This window comes from Parasteatoda tepidariorum, chromosome 10 (genome assembly GCF_043381705.1).
Source record: "Parasteatoda tepidariorum isolate YZ-2023 chromosome 10, CAS_Ptep_4.0, whole genome shotgun sequence".
Lineage (NCBI taxonomy): Eukaryota > Metazoa > Arthropoda > Arachnida > Araneae > Theridiidae > Parasteatoda > Parasteatoda tepidariorum.
Genome location: NC_092213.1, coordinates 63,895,900 through 63,918,638, shown reverse-complemented (window position 1 = coordinate 63,918,638; position 22,739 = coordinate 63,895,900). Strand labels below are relative to the sequence as shown.

Sequence of the window (22,739 nt, the reverse complement as noted above, 5' to 3'; positions counted from 1 at the left end):
TTTGGCGTGAAATTTAATTAATTTCCAAGGTCATTATTTATTATTTAATTACTTAAAATTTATAAAATTTCACAAATGTAAAAACCGGTAAAACGGAAATTACTTCAGAAATATTTATACTGTATGATTTGAAGCAAAAAAGAACGTTGAATTTGTTACAAGATCGAAAAGCACTATAAGTGCTATTATGTGATAATGCTATTTGAAGATGAAGTTTTATTGATTCTATTAGCGTATGAGTACAATATATACTAAATTTTCTATCGAAGTTATCGATATGAAAAAATTCTACAATAAACGTTTCATTTCCGCCTTTAGTATAAGTTTTAACTAATCTTTTTAAAAGAAAAACGTAATCAAAGGAAAATGTCTCAAAGGTGCTTCTCTTTAACTGGGGAAACATTAAAATTCATTTTTCTCTATTTGGGAATCTAATCTCCATTAATGGGAGTTTATGGAGTTTAATCTCCATTAAAAAGAGGAATATTAATTTTGTAACATTATTTAGTTTATAAATACTGCATAGAGGGCATATTAAATTTAAACTCCAGTTATAAGAAAAATTTATGTTAATCTTCAAAAGGATAATAAATGTTAAATTTAAGCTCCCTTTATAAGAAAAATGTTAAATTCAATCTCCATTAATAAGAAAAATATTAAATTTAATCCCTATAATAGGAGAAATATTAAATTTAATCTCCATTAATAAAAAAAATATTAAATTTAATTTTCTTTAATTTAGGGATATATAAAATTTAATCTCCATTGATTAACAAAATATATCAAATTTATTTTCCATCAACAAAAATATATTAAGTTCTTTCCTTTTAATTGTTGAGATATGAAATTTAGTCTCTTTTCAACCACAGCAATATTTAATTTCATTCAAATAAAATTCTGTTTCTATTTAAATCAGCATCATATCGCTGGTTCAAAACTAAAACGACACATCTGCAGGCATAATACGTTTGCAGATGTGTCGTTTTAGTTTTGAACCAGCGATATGTCTTCCAAAAACATGAACTCAGATGCATAAGACTATCATAATTTTTCATCTTTATTTGACAAAGCGAATGAATTGAAAATGTTGCTTACAAATTCTCCACTTAGACCTTCACACAAGACATAATCTTGAAAACAAAAGCAAACTAGACAATTGTTTCATAAACATTGATCATGATTAGTTTGTAAAGATTACTCGGTATTTTAAACCCGTGGATATTTCATTTGTTACCTATTATCCAAATGAAAAACTGCTATAACAATCTATATCCTCAGGATTTAAAAAAGAAACGGTAAGAATTTCCACATTTTATTAATTTTCTGATTTAAAAAAACGATTCAATTGTTTTATTAATATTTATCTCAATAAATACTTTTATCATTTATTTCATGTATTAAATTACAATTTAAAATGTACAATTACAATTTAATATGGCCTTTGATATGGCCTTTTTGCACGTTTTTTATAAATATCTCAAACACTTTGTACACAAAAGTGCATTTAAAAAATTTCGGATCAAATTACGGTAAAAAGTATCGGCACTTAGAATGCCGGTATTTCTTATCGTAGAATCAATTTTTACCAATACAAGAACAAAAAATCTGATATACCGTAATTTTTGCAGTAATTATTACCGTGAAATCGCTGAATCATTGTAATTAAATAAATATTATTAATAATTAAGGTACAATATTTTACGGCAATAATGGATTTTATGGATGATGCCCCCCCCCCCATGTGTCAGTACTTCACGCCACAATTTGTTCCAGAATTTTTTGCAGTGTGGTAGTTATAATAAAAATATTATGCATTTTTTTTTAAATATAAAAAATATTATTTCTTCTTCCGTTAAAAATTTCCATATAATTTTCTCTTAGAATTACAATGAATTGATACTTTTTTGTATAACTGTATATAACATTTTAAATAACAGTTTAACTAAAATGAGCTGTTAACTTAGAATAAGTATTGCAATAAAATGTTGTCTGAAAAATATAGATGTTAGCATTAACATCTGTTAACATTATTATTTTTTACTTATTCTAGAAACTACACTGTTTATAAATGACTTTTTAAGCATGGATCAAACCTTCGTTTTTGGGGGTGGTTCGGCCCACTGTCATTTAGGTTTTAATACCTTTACAATTACATATAATTTCACAGTTATTAAAATTTATGAAGAGCAATGTCTAAAAAAATTTATAGTTAAAAATTATGTTGAAATAAACTTTAAGTATTTATTTACAAGTGAGGGAAATCTGAACTAAAATTGTTAAGTGAATTAAGTTTGATTCAGATAATTAAACTATCTAAAATAAAATTTATTAATGACTTTATTTTTGTTTTCCTGTTCTTAATATTTTGTGGAGTTTTCTTTGTTTTTGCCTTATGTGTAGTGTTTCTGCGTGACAGGGATACTTGTCAAAAATTTTCGTTTGACACGACAGGTCAAAAATTTAAAAACGCATAAAATTAATACTAAACAGTAAGTCCTAATAATTTAGTTAATTATATTTCTAGTATTCCCTCTTTTTCCAATGTTTACATATATGCTCTAATTTATTTTTTGTACCCTCTCATAATCCCCTCACACCTGTTTCGCATCTCTTCTCGTTGATTATCTCGTTCAAGCTTATTCCTCTACTGATTAAACCTCTTTGTACTTGTTTAGCTCTTTAGTTCTCTACTGTCATTTGGTGTTTAGACACTTAGGAAGGATTTTGTTTTCAGAACCGAAACTATAATATGTTTATTACTGTATCTTATTTGCACTTTGTTCACGTTGTTTTCAGCTTTTAATAAATACATTGGTTTTTAGTATATTAATCTAAACATACAAAATTCAGCTTTTTTCTTATAATACATGATTTTTGGCTGATATCGCATGGCATGATTTTACATGGCAAAATCTTTCATAATTAGCTAAATATATGTTAAAATATAAGAATAATAGGCTTAATGAAACCTTTGAAGCTTTGACTTCTAAAATTCCTTAGATAAAATGACCAAGTTTTACTACACTTTTCGAAATTTAATTCATATTGTAAAACATTTTTTTTTATTAATTTTACCAAAATCATTATCAAACTAAACTGATTATATATATATATATATATATAAATAACGATAAATGAGTACCAAGCATGCTTGGGAACTAAACACTGGGGGTTCCGCGTTCGGCTGCCCACCTGACCGGAACATCTGCTCCTGCACCCCAGAGTACAAGGTCAAGAAAACTGAGGAGATGGGCACAGTAGGCCTTGCCCTTCTGTGTGCGCTGTATGCGCTTAATATATATATATATATAGGAGTTTANTTTATCAACGATTTTGTTGGGAAACAAGATAATTTATGTGTTTTATAAATCTTAAATGCATATAATCTAAATAATACTTAGTATAATTTGCTCTATATTAATATAGTTATTTTACCAAAATCTCATTTAATCAGAAAAGAAGTACATAAGAATTTTAAAATATAAGTTTTTCATAATCTGATGCTTGTAAGTTAACGAAACAAAGCTATACAAGTAAAATACAACAAGTCATTGCAAGGAGAGAAAAAATTCTGGAAAAATTACTGTACTTTATATAGTAATAACACTTCTATTGAAAAATAAATAAAAATTCTTGCTACTAAAATGAAAATATAAGGTATTTAAACCTTTCATTTAGTAATTATTCTGCTCGTATGGTTACAGTTCACCGAATATTCCGGTTTTCAAAATTTTAATTCTTATTATCACACATTTAGTAAAAAATACAAAACTGAGAAAAAAAATTGACTGAATAGATGTCTTTTATATAGGTATCATGATAAAATTACCAAATTTAATCACATATCATAAAACCATATTTTATTGATGATTTTATCAAAATCATCACTAAAGCGCTTTGGTTTATATTACCAAGCTTTTAAGTGTTCCCAAAGAACCAGAAAAACGGTAAATTTTACCATGTTCTGGTAGTTTCAATCCCATTTTTTTTCTCAGGGTGTAATGAAACTTAATGACAATAATATAATTTGAAAGAAATTTATAATATAAGCTGATTTACTTAAAATGGTACACTTTTAACAACAAGTTTCCTCCGTCAGTGGTAAAAACATTAAAAAAGCTGAATTATTAATTATGAAAAAAATTTTTAGATTCCAATGGAAAAAAATTTTGGTAAATTTCATGTACTAATTTCAAATTTAATTTAATTAAGAAAATTGAAAAATATCTTGCTTGTTCGTTTTAAAGATTTTTTTTTAAGGAAAGTTTTATGAATAGAATAATATATATATATATATATATATATATATAAACTTCTTCGTGTGTATATTAACACTGATGCATGTGCAAATTACGAAATTATTTCATTTCATTTTCAATCTTATTACTCTTTTTTATTTTGATTGTTAGATTTGAACTATCTTCATGAAATCAGAAACTATCGCAAGTATTGAAATTCTAACTTCCTGTTTTATGATAAATTTCCTCTATGGCGCTTCAGTAAGAATGGTTTCATTATTTTACGTGGAGTCTATTCATCGATTTGAAATTAATCGAAAACAAGCATCACTTCCATATGTTCTGCCTTTTGTAATGAAACATCTTTGTGGTAAGTATGTAAAGTAAGCCAAGCTATTTGAAAAATTTACTTGCTACGCTACTGGGAGGGATATGTTTTTTAGTTAAAAACATAACTTTTTGGTTATTTTTGAGTAAATTTTATGAATCTATAAAAAAAAGTTTGAGTACTCCTCACCATTTTCATTGAATCCTACATTTTAGCTTGGTGGCTTTTTCTCTTTTTAACTTATAGGCAAAGGAAATGCTTTTTAATTGACAGTAGGATCGTCGCCAACTTGCCGACTATCTTTTCGATCTTGTCGACTTTGGCGACAATCAGGTGACAATAGCCTTAGCTACCTTTCCAAAATTAAAGCGCTTTAGATGCATTAGCAAACGAAATGTCAGGGAGAACTCACTAGAAACTTGCCTAATTTTCTCTTTACGAAAATGGCACGTAATAAAATTCTTTGGTTGTGATTTCTTTGGTTGTTTTTTATGTACAGAATCATATAGTTTCATCTAAAAGTCAGAAAAATGTTCGAATTCGCTGTACATTTTTATCAATGTTAGAAACGAATATTTAAAAATATATATAATAGCAGATTACTTATAGGGAATTCTGTCTTGTCAATTTGTTTGAAAAGAAATTAAAAGATTAATTCATCAACTGAAAAAATCGTACGTGTTTAAAGCATGAGACATTTAAAATTAACATAGGAAATTATATTGTTTATTCAAATTACAACATTGCATTAGTAGTCTGTCCAAACTATAAAAGCTATGTTTTGTGGATTGTAGAAACCCCGTTTACATAATTTTAAGCTTTTAGAGCTTGAAACAGTCATATCATATTTGCCCTCCAAACCCTTAAGAGTAAAACCCAAGTACGTAACATTCCGATAAATAGATTCAAAGTTGTTTAAGGTATTCGCTCTTTTGAGCACTTCGTGTCAGCTAGTAATTTCTTCTTTCACTCGACTAGGAGAAGATATGTAAGTGATTTCACCAGTTTTTGACACGAACCTTATCGATGATGATTGATTCGGTGATCCATCTCATCCCAAAGCTTCCCGATATGGTTCATATGTCTGTGTTCAAGACATATCAGTTCATTCTATTTATCCCATTGTTACTATACCAGTCAATAGTGAGCATTTCAATATGATAGTGAGCATTCCCGTTGTTAAAATAACATGTGTCCAAGCCGTAAAAATTCCACAACTTGAGATACACATGGCAATCCAAAACAAGGTAGTAGAAATTGTTATCAAGCTTACCATGAATGTAGACCATAACTTCCCGTCCAAATCAAGATGTAACATTATCAGATGACAATCATTTCTCTCATGGACTGCAATTTTGACACAACTCAAACAACACGCGTTTTGGACTAAGAACAGGCGTAAATATGAAAATACGCATTCTTTCTGCAGCAATGCTGGCACAACTCATAATTCAACTTGAAGGTAATCTTCGTTTAAGCAAAGTAAAGCATTTCTTATGCATTTTGCTTAGCAATGAAAATTTAAACCCACTTATCTCAAAACATGATTTTTTTTTTTTTAGTTGTGCCACTATTACAGCCCATTTTGATAATATTATTAGTTACTTCATTATCATGTTATAACATGTTCTGGTATGCTTATTTATGTATCAAATACTGATTTCTTAAGAATGCGTCCTACGATTATTTTAAAAATATGTTGCATTTTTTTTATCGCCATAGCATAAAATAACAAAATGTTTTGTGAAATGATTATGAAAAAATATCATCATAAACTGATAATAATTACTCACTTGTATGCTATTTATAAAAGTGGGAAATGAGGGTAACGAAAAAAATCGTAAAATCCGCATGTGAAAAACCATATATCGACATTCATGAAATTCAAACGAAAGGGACTACTAGAAGGGAAATAACAAAACTACTGATCAACGAATGGCAGCGAAGATGGGAGAGTGAGGAAAAGGGTAAACATGACCATCAATCAATTCCAAGAGTTAACACTAACAAAATAATAGCAAATTTTTTTCTTAATCAATTCCTCACGAATCACGGGGCTTACGGAGAGCACCAGGCTAGATTTTTTGGCAAGGTAGCTCTCTGTGACTTCTGCAATACTTTTGAAAATCTAGAACATATTTTAATAAATTGCAGTAAATTTCAAGATTTATTCAAATTAAATTAATTTAAAATCAATTTATTCAAATTCAATTAATTTAAAATCAATTTATTCAAATTCAGAAAAATTTAACATTTAAATTACACTTGACTTAAATTATTTTGGAAGCAGAAGAAAGTCAAACAGGGAATCATTAAAATAATGGAACGCCTTTTCCTTACAAGGGAAATTGACTAGACGGCGTCAACAAATGTGTGCTTTACAATCAACTACATTTCATGTAATGCATGAATTGTATCTCACTGTTAACAATTTTCTGTATGGTAATAGTATTATTATTGTTTTAATTATTGTTTTTATATATATTTATTTATTTACTTATTTATTTATTTGTTATTTTGTAACCTCCGCAAATACTGTATTTGTGTTCTTTAGAAATGATTTTCGATTAATTTATTGTTCAAAATTTTGTCAAATTTTCTAACTATTCATGTTTTGTGTTTCCTCTTGTTTGTGGATGTTTCTTTACGGCTGTCTCGCCGTAACTCTTCTTTTTGAAATTGTATCTGTTTTCATGGGCTTTGGACAAATTCTGGTACTTTTCATCATCATAATATGTTTGTTACCTTTTTTCAATGTTTTTTTTATTTTTTTGATGCCGTGTCTATTATGTTTGAACACTCAAACTTCTAAATTCTATTTTCTGAGTAACTACTTTTGTTAATTTCAAGATTTCACTAAATTCTTTGAGGCCTTCTGGTAGGGAGCAGGGAATCTTCGGATCTTGGTGAGGTCGCTGCTCTGCGCGCGGCGCCCAACCTACATCAACCAGGGTTTTCCCTGGAGTTGCTTCAGCCTCTCTTGCCCATTTTTCCGACGTGTTGCCATGGATTGCCACCATGCCTACCTTTTTTAATCCTCTTTTTATTTTGCTGAGAGGTCACGTGCGCGCACTTAGAGTCTACAGTATTCTCCGGATGCCTCCTGACGGGGGCGGGACGGAGTTAAACTTTGATTTATAAAGTGTCAAAGCTTTTATAGAACATTTTAAGTTGGAAAAAGAAAAAGGCATTGCTTTTAGTGTAATAAAAATTTTATTTTCACTGTCTAAAAATTCAACTATTTTTAGGTCCCCTTCAAGGATATTTACAGCAACTTTTCCAAACGAAATCTCTTATTGTTTTCGCAAATGTGGGGACAGTAATCAGCATTGGTGCTTGTTTCTTTGCAGAAGACGTTTTAACAATAACAATCTCATGGGGTCTCATATTTGGTAAGTTAGTTTTCCTTATAAGCAGATTGTGTTGATCACTGAAACATAATTAGGTTAAGCTTATTAACTTTTTCCTAGTTTTAAAAACTTTCTGCGAAAATAATATGAGACAAGGTTGAACCATATTATTGTGCTTCATAAACTAGATAACTCGATACTATGGTTCAAAATTGTCGAAATACTGTTAAATTTAACACCTTTAAAGAATGTCGCAAACTTGTATGTTGGTTAAACACTAATCAACATTAGACTAATTTCTTACAATAGTGCTCTTGTATTTCAATTGTATTTAATATTTGTGGGTTTTAACTTTCACCACTTTCTTTTGATGTTGTTGTGCGTTTCATAGTAGGAAAATAAAAAATTCAAGTATTAACTTTTGCTTCGCCTGAGGATCTAGGACAGTTTCTGTCACTATTACAGATAATCTGAATTCCATAAGGTGTAAATCCTACAACTAATTCTGTAATCATTTTTCAATGTGTAAGGTGTAAATTTAAGAAATTTTAAGAAGGTAATCAGCACTTCAAATTTTTAAATCTTAGAGATGAGTAGCAACTCTCGAAAATCAAGACAAAATTTTAAGTCATTTAGGTTGTCACAAAGTGTTGTTTATACGTGCTAATTTGTGCTAATATCTACGTTTAACTACTGCAGATGCTAATTGAGGTTTAGACCTAGATTAGCTAGGTACTCCAATATTTATATTTTTAAAGCTAGATTAAAATATCTTAATTGAATATTATGGTTAAACTGGATAATTTTATATTATTATAACAAATTTTGTAAAAGCTGGTACTTTAATAAACGGGAATCATTCAATAAAACGCACGTAGTAAAAATTTTGAGCATGCAGCAAATACGTTTTGCTTCTCCAAGCGCCGCTAATACCTTAGACACGCCTCTGTCACTAACAACAATTAAATTAACTCTTTAATTTTATAATTTCTTTAACAAGATGCCTTGTAAAATTAAAGAAGCTTCACGATGGTAACCAGCACTTGGGATCTTTAGATCTAGCAGATTTAAGCAGTAGCTCATGAGAGATCTCGACAAAAAATTAAGTAAAATTAATTAATAAAAGGCATAAAGTATTTCCAGTAGTTAATGCTGTTTCACCTGAAATATTTGAATCCAATTTCCGAACATTTTTCTCTTCTTTACACTTAAATATTGCTATAAATGATGATCTAGATTTAGATCTATATGAGCCAGATAATACTGAAGAATGTTTAATTTTCAAGCACGATGAAAAAATCTGACTGAACTATTTTAAACAGCAATCGACCCCTGTGCATCATTGCTCCTGAATTAGAGAGGCCGATTTGTCCGCCATTTTGGAGCAAAAGCTTTTCACCAATGCGAAAGAGCTACAAGATTTTGCAACTTATCACTTCAATCGACACTAGTCTTAACTAGATTAATCCGTAAAGAAAAGTGTGTGCAAGTTTATTGCCAAATTTATTATTGTTATTTTAAACTAAAAATATTGTTCATTACTAAATAGAAAGTTTATACACATATTTGGTTCCTTAAAAATAATAAAATAAAATAGCAACAAGCAAACGGAAAAGAATCAGCAACATTATAATTACATTAGATTTAAGCTTATGTAAAATTGCCATTTTTATTTTGCTCAATATAAAATATTTTGCATAGCATAAAAATATTTTACAGTTAAGTTTGTTATAATTACGTAAGTGCCTAAGATAAATATTTTATCTATTTCTTTTAGGTATTTGTTTTGGTATTGGAGTTCAGTATTTACCATTAATGATTAATGCCCATTTCACAACAAACCAAAGTAAAGCTAATGGCTTTGCATATTCAGGAGGATGTTTTGGAGGGGCAGTGTTGCCATTAATAATGGAAATATGTATAGAGTACTACGGACTTAATGGATCTTTCTTAATTTTATCAGCTATCGTGGCAAATTTTATACCATTCTCTATGTTACTGAAATCACCAAAAGAAAGTTCACTAAATAAAGTTCAGAATCAAAAAGCTAACATGAAAGTTAGTTGTATTGAAATGAAAGACACTGAGAAAACACCGTCTTTTCTATGTCCTGGTGATAATAATGCAAGCCAAAACTTACATATCAATTTATTTCCATCAAATGAGACTGAAGCTGCAAACTTTGACGTCAATAAAGAGACTGAAAACAAATCTAACCTCCCTGTAGAAAATAAAAATCTAAAAGCTAAGCCTTTGTCAGCTTTTACTCTTCAAAATTTTAACATTTTCATAGACCCATCCTTCATTATCATACTACTTATGTCTACCGGCACAACATACATAACAACAGTTACGTTTACAATCATTCTTGATTTTGTACGCGACAAAAATGTTGGAGCTAGCCTGGAGGTTTATTATGTCATGATATTGGCTCTAGCAGATATATGTGGAAGAATAGGATCTGGATTTGTTATAGACAAACAAATCTTACCTTCACCTACGATTACTTCAATATGCTGTGTGGGTACTGGATTATCCTGTCTTACTCTATTGTTCATCAATAACTATTTACTTCTGATGTTTGTTGAGTTTTTGCTTCCTCTATTTTTTGGATCTAATTTGATTTCACAAATTACCTTAATACATGAATACATGCCACCAGAGAAAAGAAGTATGGCAATGGTTTGTAAAACGATGTTGTACGCACCATTAAGCTTTGCCATATCTCCCATGATTGGTAAGATGTATTTTAATTTGTGCTTAATAGAAACATACAAAATTTTTAAACATTACTACTGATATTCCAGACATTCTTATTCCTTCAATTACATGCCACTGTTCTTTCAAATTCTAAAAAAAATTTCGTTAATTGCAATTTGGGAAAGAGATTATAGTTACAAATATAATAAGCTTTTAATGTTTTTAATTATTTTTTGCTTTAAAGTGCTTGTAGTATTGTAGTAGTGCTAATAAGGTGTATGTATGCAGTAAAGTTCCAAAGGTTTTACACCTTTGGAACTGTACACTTTGGAACTAATCAAATTAATTCAAACGGACGCTACAAAATAGAAATGATCCATTTCTATTCTTAACATTCTCCATAAAGCATAAACTGATAAACTGTTGCCATTCGAATTCATATAAGTATTAAACTAATGAATAAAATATTACAGATTATGAATGATGACGTTATTACAAACGTTATTACACGACAGTATGTATGCAGTAAAGTTCAAAAGGTGTAAAATCTAATCAAATTAATTCAAACGGACGCTACAAAATTTATAAAGCTAAATAAATAAATGAAATACAACCGAATGTTAAAACTTAACTTTTTCAATCCAAAAAAATTTAAGAATTCATAGAACACAAAAACTAACTTTTTTTTACATATTTAAAAAAACTAAACAGTTGCTTGAGTGACTCGATTAACTGCCGTCAAAATTCATGTTTATTAGCGCCTGATAAAATAAATTATAAATTTTTCAGTCCATCCTCTCTCTTAAATTATTAATTTACGAACCTTATAATGTGTTGATAATTACTTCAATTTCGACAAAAATTCCAAAAATTAAGGTTAATTCCAATTCCATTGGTAAAAATTCCAAAAATTAAGGGAACACTCTCTGTTTAAATGAGATCCCTCAAATGTCCAACCTGGGTTGGGGCTGTTGTATTGCGTGTTTAAATGTATTATTTCGTGCTTCACTGATTGCAATGCTGTTTAAATTCTTGATTGCTAGAATTTTTCTCTTTTCTCTCGGATATAAATAAATATAAATATTTTTCATTAAGTTTAAGTAGAAAAAAACTTGGCAAGGTTACTAATACTTGATACGATGTCACCGTTAAAATTCAACTTAATTTTAGTGTTGCACTTTTTATCATATTTATAAATGTATTATTTTGTAATGTGAAATATTATTTTTAGGTTATTTCAGAGGAGAGCATGGATCTTATGATGGCGTTATGTACACTCTAACGGGTATTTCCTTTTTCTCTGGATTCATTATATACTTTGTCCCACATTTGGCAAAAAGAAGAAAGACAACAACATCAGACAATGTGACATGATTTCATGAAGAATGAGTTGAAACGCATACTAACATTTTTTATACTTCAATTTTTCCTTTAATTTACAGAAATATTTGTTAAATAAAAATAGAACCATACTTCGGCTTATTGTAGCAGTTTAGTACAAATTCTTTTCTATAGTGGTTGGTAGGATTTAGTTTCTTTGTAGAATTCTAGTATTATGGCCGTTTCAGATACATTTTAATTTGGATATGATGTATGGATATTTATTCCAGAAAAATGAATAAAATCTTTTAGTAAAAATTGATTTATAATGTAAATTTTTATGTAGAACATGGCCACATTCCATAATTATAAAAATAAAGAAAAGTCCCTCAAAAGGATCAAGAAAAATGAATAAAATCGTTTCTGGAAAAGTTGATTCATTATGTAAATCTTAAGCTGAACATGGCCACATTCGAAAATTACAAAAGTTCTCAAAGGTATCAAGAAAATCATTCTCTTAACATCAAGAATTTTTGTTAAGATATCCAATTTAACGGTTGGTATTGAGGGGCCCAAAGCTCCTCTGTCTTCACACTAATAATTCGAAATTAAAAGTAAATGAATTGTTCCCAACGGACAGTTAGGAGCATGGGAAGAAATCCATGGTTGGCAATCTATCGAAAGATAACATAGCCAAAAATAAAGCTAACCCCCCATAATCTATAATTTTGTAAAAGTGAATCATCAAAAAAGACTGTAAGAATGCCATGTAACAGAAATATTTTTTGTGGTAAGAAACAAAGAGTTATAAATAGATTTTTGTTTTCGATTTACTCGTGTCAGAGAATTGAAGAGTCCTACATTAGTATTGAAATAAAAATTGCAGTTACATTGATTGTTAAGAAAAGAGTAAAATATTTTATATTAGCTTTTTATAAAATATAATAAAAATCATATCTTTGGTTTAATTTAATTAAAATTCAATTAAGAATGATTAAAAAATAAATTTAAGAAATGAAAGAAATTTTAAAAGCTAGGAAATATGTAATGCTTATTGTGACATAACAAGGCTTTAAAGAAAATTATAAAATCCATATTAGCATTAAATATTTATTTATCAAAACAAATGAAGAAAATAAATAAAATTAAATTAAAGATTTCAGGGATAAAAAGGAAAAGCCGTCAGTTTAATTAATGAGAATATCACCACAAGTATTCTAGAATAAGCATCAATTAAAAGTAATTATCTTTCAGGACATACAAATGACATGACATACATGAGCATTATCTTTCATGAGATACAAATTACATAACATTAAAAAATATTTTCTCTTTCATTAGCTGGCACAAACAGTTCAAAAAACTCTTCAACATTGGTTGCAATTTTGAAGTCAAAATGAATTTTCATTCTTAGCTTTCTTATCTATGTTGAAAAGCTAACCCCTGATCAAAGATGTCACTACTGATGGTACAAAGATGGCCCTGATGGTCACTACTCATTAACCCTTAACTTACTGCTAGAATCATTGTATTCCTTCCTAGTTAAGGAAGTGCAGGGATAGTGATTGAAATTCCAAGAAACACCCCCAACCTGTTCCTCCCTACCTCCTGTGGATTCACGAAATTCATCTCTGTCTACGAGTTCTACTGATACAGAAAGTTTTGACATTTGTGCTCGATTATTAGAAATTCGAGAAACGGAGGTTTTGAAAACAAATTTTCGACATAATACATTAATTTTAGACAGTAAATGTAGGAAATTTTAGAAATTTCAAGATAAACAAGGTCGAGATAAACAGGTATATTTAACATGTTTCGCAATAACATTGAAAATTTACTTAATTGGGACAAAAGTGACAAAGGACATGTCAGAAGTAGCATGTGTGTAACAGAAGTGGTCAGAAGTAACATGTTATACACTCAAAGTGAGCTCTGTTAGTTACAATATTTATAGCCTCAATGACATTGAAAATTGACTTTCATAGGGATAGAAGTAACATTTTACACACTCAAATTGAGCTGATAGTCACAATGTTTATAATCTCAAGGACACTGAAAATTTATGTTAATGGTAACAAAAATTACAAAGAAACGGTGGACAGATGTGACATTTTCCCATTTAAATTCAGTTGTTAGTCATTATATTTATAACCTCGTAGATTTCTATAACTGCTTTCATAGCTCTTTTTCAATAGTTCGCAATGCGAGCTCAATTTTCTGAACTCAATTCAAATTTAATTAAGAATATTTTCAAAGTAATTGTTAACTGTTTAATCAATTCAAATGTATGAAACTGGATAGGAAAAAAAAAAGTTAAAGCTGTGACGAAAATTACTTTAATATCAGGCATGCTACAAAATTTGAGGCAAAAATGAACATTAAAGGTTTTAGACTGTTATCTATATCCTATAAGCATTAAAAGTACTGTTATATGAAAATACCATTTAAAGATGAAGAAGTTTTATTCTATCTGTTATCTTATCAGTACAATGTGTACTGAACCTTCTATCGAAACATCGATACAAAAAAAGAATCTAACAATGAATATTCTATCTCTGCATTCGTGTAAGTTTTGTTTTTTAGAAGAAACAGTCGTAATTTATGTTTTTAGAAGAAAAATGTTACGTTTTCAGAAGTTGTAATATATGTTTTTAGAAGAAAAATTTAATTCAATAAAAATTCCTCAGCAGTGTTTCTCTTTAATCTTTTAACGCAAATAGGACACCGGTGTAAATTTTATATTTTTTTTCTGACGCTCCAATTACAAGCAAAAATATATTTTAGTACTTTTTAATTATGAAAAATAAGTATAATAGTTACTAAAAACATCTGTTAATTTATCGGAATTATATTTGTAGGAAAATATAAAACAAAAAAATAGTTTGAAAGTTGAAAAAATTTATCAATAATTGCTTTTATAAAATGAGAGAAATTTCAATGAAGAATAACTGTTGCTCATAGATCTAAATAACTGCAAATACGTTAGTGTAAATTTGAAAAATTACTGTTTGGAAGTGAGACGTGTTTGGAAGGTTTTACCTTTAACGCAGGAAAAAACAACGGTGTACCATGCTGTATTTCATAACCATAAATTATTAAAATGCCAAATATAATATTTTTTTCTTATTTTGACCTAAATCATTTTTTATTTATTTTGACCTAAATCATTTATTTTCTAAATCATTTTTTACTTATTTTGACCTAAATCCTAATTTTCTAAATCATTTTTTACTTATTTTGACCTAAATAATCATTTACTAAATCATTTTTTACTTATTTTGACCTAACAACACAATGAAAAAATATGAGAAATATGTTTAACAAAAATTCTGCATCAAAGGGTTAAGTGAAGAAATATTAAATTCGTTTTTCTTTACTGGTGGTAGATTAAATAAAACTTGTATTAATTAATAAGAGAAATATTAAACTTAATCTCATTAGTTAGAGAAATATTAATATTCATTCATTGTTGAAACACTAAATTTAATCTCTATGAATAGGAAGAATTTTAAAATTAATCTGTATTTGCAAGATGAATATATTTTATTTAATCACCATTGTCAGAAGAAGTATTAAATTTATTTTTCATTAAGAAGGGACATAATTTAATTAATTATAAATTAATGAGAAGAATATTCAATTTAATCACCATTAGATAAAGAAATATTAAATTTAATCTCCATTAATAATAGAAATATATAAATTTTAATCTTAATTAATAAGATAAATATTAAGTTCTCTCCCTTCAATTGGTCAGATATGATATTTAGTCTCTTTATTAGGATAGTATTAAATTTGAGTGAAAAAAGTTCTCTTTTTATCTCGTAACGTTAAAAACTGAATTCAGTAAACGTCAATCATTTTGAAAAAACTAATAAATTTTTTAAAAAGTCCATGAATTCGAAAAAACGAATTAACTAAATAAGTTTCTCACAACTTCTTCGGTGCGACCTACAAGATATTATCTTTGTCTATCTACCACTACAAGATATTATCTTTAATTCTAACACCACCAAGGCTATATTTTTTTAGGCTTTGATCTAGATTAGTTATTAAAGATCACATTATATTTTTGTTCGTAAATATTCATTTTTTCGTTTATTTTATTATGTAGCATCTGCAATCATCTATATTCTCAGGATTTTTAAAAACCAGTAAGTGCTTCCAATTTTTACCATTTTTCTGATTTGCAAAAATCATGCAATAATTTTTTTATAAAAATATTTTTCCTGCTAAATACTTTTGATACTTTATTTTACTCTTGAATTTTCAAGAAATTTTGGACTCTGAGTTTTTTGGTTTTTATTTATGCGTTCATTTCAAATTTCTCATTAAAACACTCTGAATTTGATGTTCTTAACTTCTTAATTTGATGTTCTTAATATTCCTAAGTTGATGACTTTTTTTTCATATTTATTTTTGAAAATAAATTTCTTATTTAAGTATTTCTGTCGTTAAGTATTACCGTTTAATTTTCTCTTAATATTACAATGTATTTATACTTTCGTATATAACTGTATATAATATTTTTAAGTTTGTACAGTGGTTTAAATAAAAATGTTGCAAACTTGGAAATATATGACTCAGGTGTTTATAAAACTTAGAATATTGGCAATTTCTTATAAACACATTTAAATTGTTTATAACAATTACCTAGAGAAAATTATCTATAATAATAAAATGAAGAGTTTATCTGCCTATGTGTCTCTCTTATAACTCAAAAACTGTTTGTTCTATCATCCTGAAATTTGGACATCGGTTGCAACAAGCAAATTAAGCCCCCGCTCCTAAAATTCAATGGAAATTTTCAATTTGTTAGTTCTGTTGAGGCTCATGAAAAAGGTTATTGGTTTAGAACTCGCCATTGCTTAAAATGATACTGCTGCTGACGATTTTTTTCCATCAAATATTTTAATCATTACATCAGTGTTATTTGCAGTATTTGCCAGCTCAGAACTCTCATTGAAAAAGGAGTTTTTTTTCACGTTCTTCACGTAACATTAAATTATTTTTTGCGTGTTATGTCAGATAAATTTAATGATCAGCATTAACATTATAGCATTGGATGATTACGTTGCCTGATTAGTATACATAAAATTATTTTAAACCATCTGTTTATTTTATTTATAGTTATACTTTCAAAATGAGAATCTATAAAAATACATGTTATAAAATCAACAGTACTTGAAATAAGGAAATAATAAGTCATGTAATGAAAAACAAAATTAATGAAAAAATAATACTAATTAGTATAAGAGATAATCAAAAAAACACCTTACTCTTATTGACGCAAATGATGCTTGATTAAATTTGTTATTATGTAAAACTGTACTTAAAAAATAGTTATGTTTAATGAAACCAAATTAATGGAGAAAAAGTACTTATTTTTTGCGGGAACCGTAGCAAATCGCTGTACTATTATTGACTCAAATAAGGCTTAATAAATATTTTACTTTGTACAAATTAAATAAAAAATTTTGCTGTTTAAGAAATTAATGGAGAAATGGTACAAATTCCTTTAAGAAAAACAATTTATAGACACCAATAATGCTGAATTAATGTTACTAATAAATACTAAATGAAATGGAAAAAAATATGAAAATATGCTATGTAGTATTAAAGCAAAATTAATAGAGAAATGATACTAAATCATTTAGGAAAAACATAAAAAATCGTCATATTAGTAATGTTATTGATGCTTAACTAATTTTGACAATTACTTATTGAAATTAAAAATAAGCGATGTCAAAAGCAGCATTATTGGAGAAAGGGTACAAATCCGTTTAAGAGAAGCGTAAACAAATCATCAAACTATTATTGACGCTAATTATCCTTAGTAAATTTTGATAATAAATATTAAGTGAAGGAGAAAAAAAAAGTTTTATACTCTAAGAACTATAAAGCAAACTTTATGGAGAAATGGCACTAATTCGTTAAGGAGTATCATAGTATCAATGTATTATATTAATATATTTGGTACCTATAAAACTACATCAATGCTGAGAAGCTTCAATAAAGTGAACTGTAAAAAGAGATTTTTACTGTTCTTTTAAAGAGATAAGTACCGGAGAAAAACGCGTGTTTGTTGTAAATTTTGACTATTATCAGTTAGCCTCGAGCAACAGCATGATGTGAAATAATTCTGAATGTAGTTAATCTTAATTCTGATAGGATGAACTTCTAAAAACATGTCTTTCTTAATTCAATAACCAAGAGAGACAAATTATAAAAAATGGAATTATTTTAGCTTTATAAATTCTTTTGTTTTAAGTCTTTCAGTTTTGTGCAGGAATTCGTAATGTAATTCTGTACGATATACTGATTGATTACTTTTTTTTACCCCGTGCAAAGAAGGGGTATTTATCTAGTAATATAATAAATATTAAAGCAAGAATCTGATCAACTTGAGATTACGAAAACACTTCATAAAATAATATATTTCACTAATTTTATTCATTTTTAAAAGTGCAATTAGCTGCAATCACATCTTGATAACTCATATGATAATTGAATATGATATCATGAAAAATTTGCCACGCTCAAAATGTTTCTCAAAATTTTTTTCTTTATTTTCTTTGCTATGATAAATAAATTTCCAAATTGACGTTATTTGACAGTTTATACTGTTTGTTATCTGTTTACGTTATTTTTGCTTTCTTTAACTTATTAACTATCTTTTTTATTATTTATTTTTCAAGCGTGTACAAACTGGATCAAATCTTCCTATTTGAGGGTGATTTGGCCCATTATAAAAAAAGCTTGATTGAAGATAAATAAAAATTATGTAACGATAATTTAAAGTATAAAAAAATATATTCATTAATTCTGAAAACTCGAACACCGATAAGTATTAACAATCTTGTGCTTCGATTGGTAGTGAAATTTTGAAATATTTTCTGTAGTAATGGGAGTTTGAAAAAGAACATTACTTATTAAAGACTCATGTAAGTTTTTTTAAAATTGAATTGTCTGACGTTTTAATTTTAAAAATTATCCAGAGTTACAGGATTTAAAAAAAAAAAAGAATATTACCTATTCAATACGTATACAAGTTTTATCTTATTACCTTTTCTGACCTTTTAATTTTGAAATATCTTCCGGAGTAATAAGAGTTTGATAAAGAACATTACTTATTCAAGACGCTTGCAAGTTTTTTTCACTGCATTGTATGGCGTTTGAATTTGGAAAAATTATCCGGAATGATTTTCAAAAAAAAAGGAATATTATCAATTCAAGAAGTATACAATTTTTTATTTAATTACCTTTTCTGACGTTTTAATTTTGAATTATCTTCCGGAGTAAAAAGAGTTTGAAAAAGAACATTACCTACGTATTCAAATTGCACGAAATTCAGGTTCGTACAGTCTCTAGGATATAGACTTAAAAATAATTTATAATGGTAAAATGCCATTCGGTCTAAGCGGAAAAAAACGTAGTAAAATTTTTTGATAAATTTATAAATAGTTTTAAGTAAAATAAGTTGGCTTGAAAACGAGTGTTTTATGTCCCCGCAGTCAGCTCTGTTTTGACATCATGTTTCGTCAAATATTTTACTAAAAAGAATAAACCTATGTCTTTAAAAGGAATAAACATTCTGACTTCTTTGCCGAAATTTTTTTTAATCTGTTTGAAATATAACCAAATTTTCAAAGCATTATGTTTGAAGTTTTCATCTAAAACAGTCAAAATAACAATTTTCTATATTAACCAAATTCAATATAATAAAATGTTCTATATTTTTCCGAAAACTTGATACATATAAAATAAAAAATATTTTCATTTAATTTTTAACTTTATTACTTTTCTTTATGTTGAAGGTTAGATTTGAACTATCTTCATGAAATCGGAAACTATCGCAAGTATTGAAATCATAACTGCCTGCTTTATGATAAATTTCCTCTATGGCGCTTCAGCAAGAATGGTTTCATTGTTTTTCGTGGAGTCTATTCATCGGTTTGAAGTTAATCGTAACCAAGCATCTCTTCCATATATCCTGCCTTTTATAATGAGACATCTTTGTGGTGAGTATGTAAAAAAATCAAAAGAGTAGAAAAATTTAATAATTAACTGCAGCATGGAAAATGTTCATTAGATAAAAAATATGAGTGTCTCGTAAATTTTCGGCTGAAAATAACGAATCTGTAATTATATTTTGTATACCACGTGCCATTTTCCCAAAAATTCACCAATTCTTCCGGATTTGCTACTAGGTCGCAAATGCAATTTCTGAAAGAGAAAGGAGAGCACATATCTGCGGGTTTATGAAAAATAAAAGCGAGATTATTCTGAAGAACTAAACTAATAGGAATTTTTATGAAAATATGACAACAACAATGATTAAATCATTACGATTCTGACTTAGGGTATCAAATCTATATATCAATAGAGAACTTTATCAAATTCAAAATTTCTATGAGTTATTAAGCATGATCAACCAATAATTATTTGAACACCTGTGATAGCAACAAAAAAAAGAAAATATATTTGCTTTTAACAGTTGGTACTCTAACAGAAACTCGAATTGCCACAATGGGCAATTAGCGATACAAGTCTCCGAGACATGCTATCTATAAGTTCTTGAACGTCAGCTAGTGGCATTTTCTTTCAATCTATTTGGAAAAGGCATATAAGTACCTTCACCAATTTTGGACAGGCTTGTCTAATCGGTTAATCACATTGTCATTACACCAATAAATTCTGGAACTCGTTACATTGAATCTAACATTGTCTTCATGAAAATAATATAGGTCGAATACTTAAAAATGTCACTGATTAAGCACATTGCCGTCCAAAATAGTGTATACCAACCCATTCAATTGTGGATACTATTTAATTCGGTGATCCAACTTATTCACAATCAGTTTCAGGACTTGTTTCTGGAGAGACTTGTCCAAATGGTTAACCCCATTCTCACTCTACCTATCAATGCTGGATCTCCTTAAAGTTGCACTCCTTCGATCCAACTCAGTTAGATTCTTGATTAGTTCCAGGTCTGAGTTCTGTATAGGCTTGTCTAATCGGTTAACCCCATTATCTCTGTACCTATCAATGCTAGGTCTTGAAACATTGAAGCTAACGTTTTCGTCCTAAAAACAATATGAAAAACCCGCAAAAATATCACAGCTTAAACACACGCCAAAGTCGGTCCAAAATATTACATATAAGTTCATGGCATAAATTTGGATAAAGAGAAATAGTCAATACGAGGGGAAACACCGCCAGATCATATCGTCACATAATACGAATCAGATATTATTATTTACAATTTTAGATGAAATTATAATTGTATTTTATCATATTATTATATCTTCTCCTGGTATACTTATTTACTTATCAAATGCTTTTATGTTACAAATGCGTCTGACTATTATTTTAAAATTTGTCGTATTTATTTATCATCATAACATAAAAAATCAAAATGTTTCGTGAAACATCTTCAGAAAAACACCATCAATCACTGATAATAATTACCGACTTGCATGCATATTTTAATAGTATATAAGTATTTATAGAACATTCTAAATTTGTTACGGGAATGACCTTTAATTTTTAATCTAATAAGATTTTATTCTCACTCACTTTTTTCAGGTCCTCTTCAAGGATATTTACAGCAACTTTTCCAAACGAAATCTCTTATCATTTTTGGAAATGTGGGGTCAGTAATCAGCATTGGAGCTTGTTTCTTTGCAGAAGACATTTTAACAGTTACAATCCTATGGGGTTTCATATTTGGTAAGTTAGTTCTTCTTATAAACAGATGGTATTTATCGCTGTTACGCAACTAAATTAAGCACATGAACATTTTTGAACTGTTAAGTATTTAAGTGCGTGTTTAACCAAATCATAGTTCAATATTACTTCAACTTTAATAGTATACGAAGTCGAACTACATTATCGAACTTCTTAAACTTAATTACACGATACGACGGTTCAATTTGAGCTGAAATGCTGTCCTTTAACAAGTTTAACGCAATTTTACGCGATATTATGGTTCAACAAAAAGTCGATTTTACGGAGAGATTGTACAAATGAAGTAAATTCTTTTAACAGTTATACTTGTTGAAAGAATTGGAACTATAAAAGATTGATTCTTTGCTAGTCAAGAGAATGCAAAATTGGCGACCGTTGGAAATTTATTTAATTCATCAGTTCATTCAAGCTTAATAAATTTTAGAAATTAGTTACATTTCATATTTCTTAGTTTCTATATTATTACAAAATATTTTAATTATAATTGTAAAATAGTTTTGTATATTACATACTTATAAACTTGGGTGCAACTTGAAACACTTTATCTTTGAAAGTTTCTGCGCGTTTCGTAGTAAAATATTCAAAAATGCAACTAAAATATTTTGCTTCACCTGAAGTCCTTAAAATTCTAGGACAGTTTCTGTCTGTAGTACATGTTATCTTAATTCCTTAAAGTGTAAGCCTTGCAAATAATTCTGTAATCATTTTATAATATGTCCAGTGTAAATTCAAGAAGTTTTAAGAAGGTAATAGGCATTTCAAATCTTTAGATCTTAGAGAGCTAAGTGGCAACTCTTAAAATACACGACAAAAATTCAAGTCAGTACGAAATTTGCACAAGGGGCTTACAGTTGCTTATACGTTTTTACCTAAAGTGTTCAGATCCGTTTTCCGTACTCCTTTCTGCAACTGCATTTAACTAAAGCAGATATTGACTGAGATTTAGATCGATATACCAGCAATTCTACTTTTAAAGCACGATGAAAATATATTATATATATATATATATATATATATACAGGAGCGTGTTATTAAATGCATATCATCAGACCT

At 28.3% G+C, this 22,739-nt stretch overlaps 2 protein-coding genes and 1 long non-coding RNA gene across 3 annotated transcripts in view; 2 read left to right on the top strand and 1 right to left on the bottom strand.

Annotated features, from left to right (window-relative positions):
• Window positions 1-1,106: 1,106 nt before the first annotated feature.
• LOC107448771 (monocarboxylate transporter 7-like) lies at window positions 1,107-12,331 on the top strand. Its single transcript, XM_071186406.1, has 5 exons — window positions 1,107-1,295; window positions 4,410-4,608; window positions 7,815-7,958; window positions 9,694-10,653; window positions 11,848-12,331. The coding sequence occupies exons 2-5, from the start codon at window positions 4,425-4,427 to the stop codon at window positions 11,988-11,990; spliced, it is 1,431 nt and encodes a 476-aa protein (XP_071042507.1). The 5' UTR covers window positions 1,107-1,295; window positions 4,410-4,424; the 3' UTR covers window positions 11,991-12,331.
• A 3,639-nt stretch (window positions 12,332-15,970) lies between these two features.
• LOC107445734 (monocarboxylate transporter 5-like) overlaps window positions 15,971-22,739 on the top strand; it is a 10,473-nt gene continuing 3,704 nt past the window's right edge. Inside the window, exons 1-3 of the mRNA XM_043045557.2 lie at window positions 15,971-16,090; window positions 19,754-19,957; window positions 21,525-21,668. Coding sequence (XP_042901491.1) covers window positions 19,774-19,957; window positions 21,525-21,668 — 328 coding nt within the window. The 5' untranslated portion in view covers window positions 15,971-16,090; window positions 19,754-19,773. The remainder of the gene's footprint in view (window positions 16,091-19,753; window positions 19,958-21,524; window positions 21,669-22,739) is intronic.
• Window positions 21,520-22,739, bottom strand: part of LOC139426684 (uncharacterized) — a 6,945-nt gene continuing 5,725 nt past the window's right edge. Inside the window, exon 3 of the long non-coding RNA XR_011637905.1 lies at window positions 21,520-21,649. This is a non-coding gene — a long non-coding RNA (uncharacterized lncRNA). The remainder of the gene's footprint in view (window positions 21,650-22,739) is intronic.

What these genes read in the sequence shown, in the direction of transcription:
- LOC107448771 (XM_071186406.1), top strand. Translation starts at nt 4,425, where the DNA reads ATGAAATCAGAAACTATCGCAAGTATTGAAATTCTAACTTCCTGTTTT. An exon ending in TGTAATGAAACATCTTTGTG is followed by an intron (nt 4,609 to 7,814) that starts GTAAGTATGTAA and finishes AACTATTTTTAG; the next exon opens with GTCCCCTTCAAGGATATTTA. An exon ending in TGCCATATCTCCCATGATTG is followed by an intron (nt 10,654 to 11,847) that starts GTAAGATGTATT and finishes TATTATTTTTAG; the next exon opens with GTTATTTCAGAGGAGAGCAT.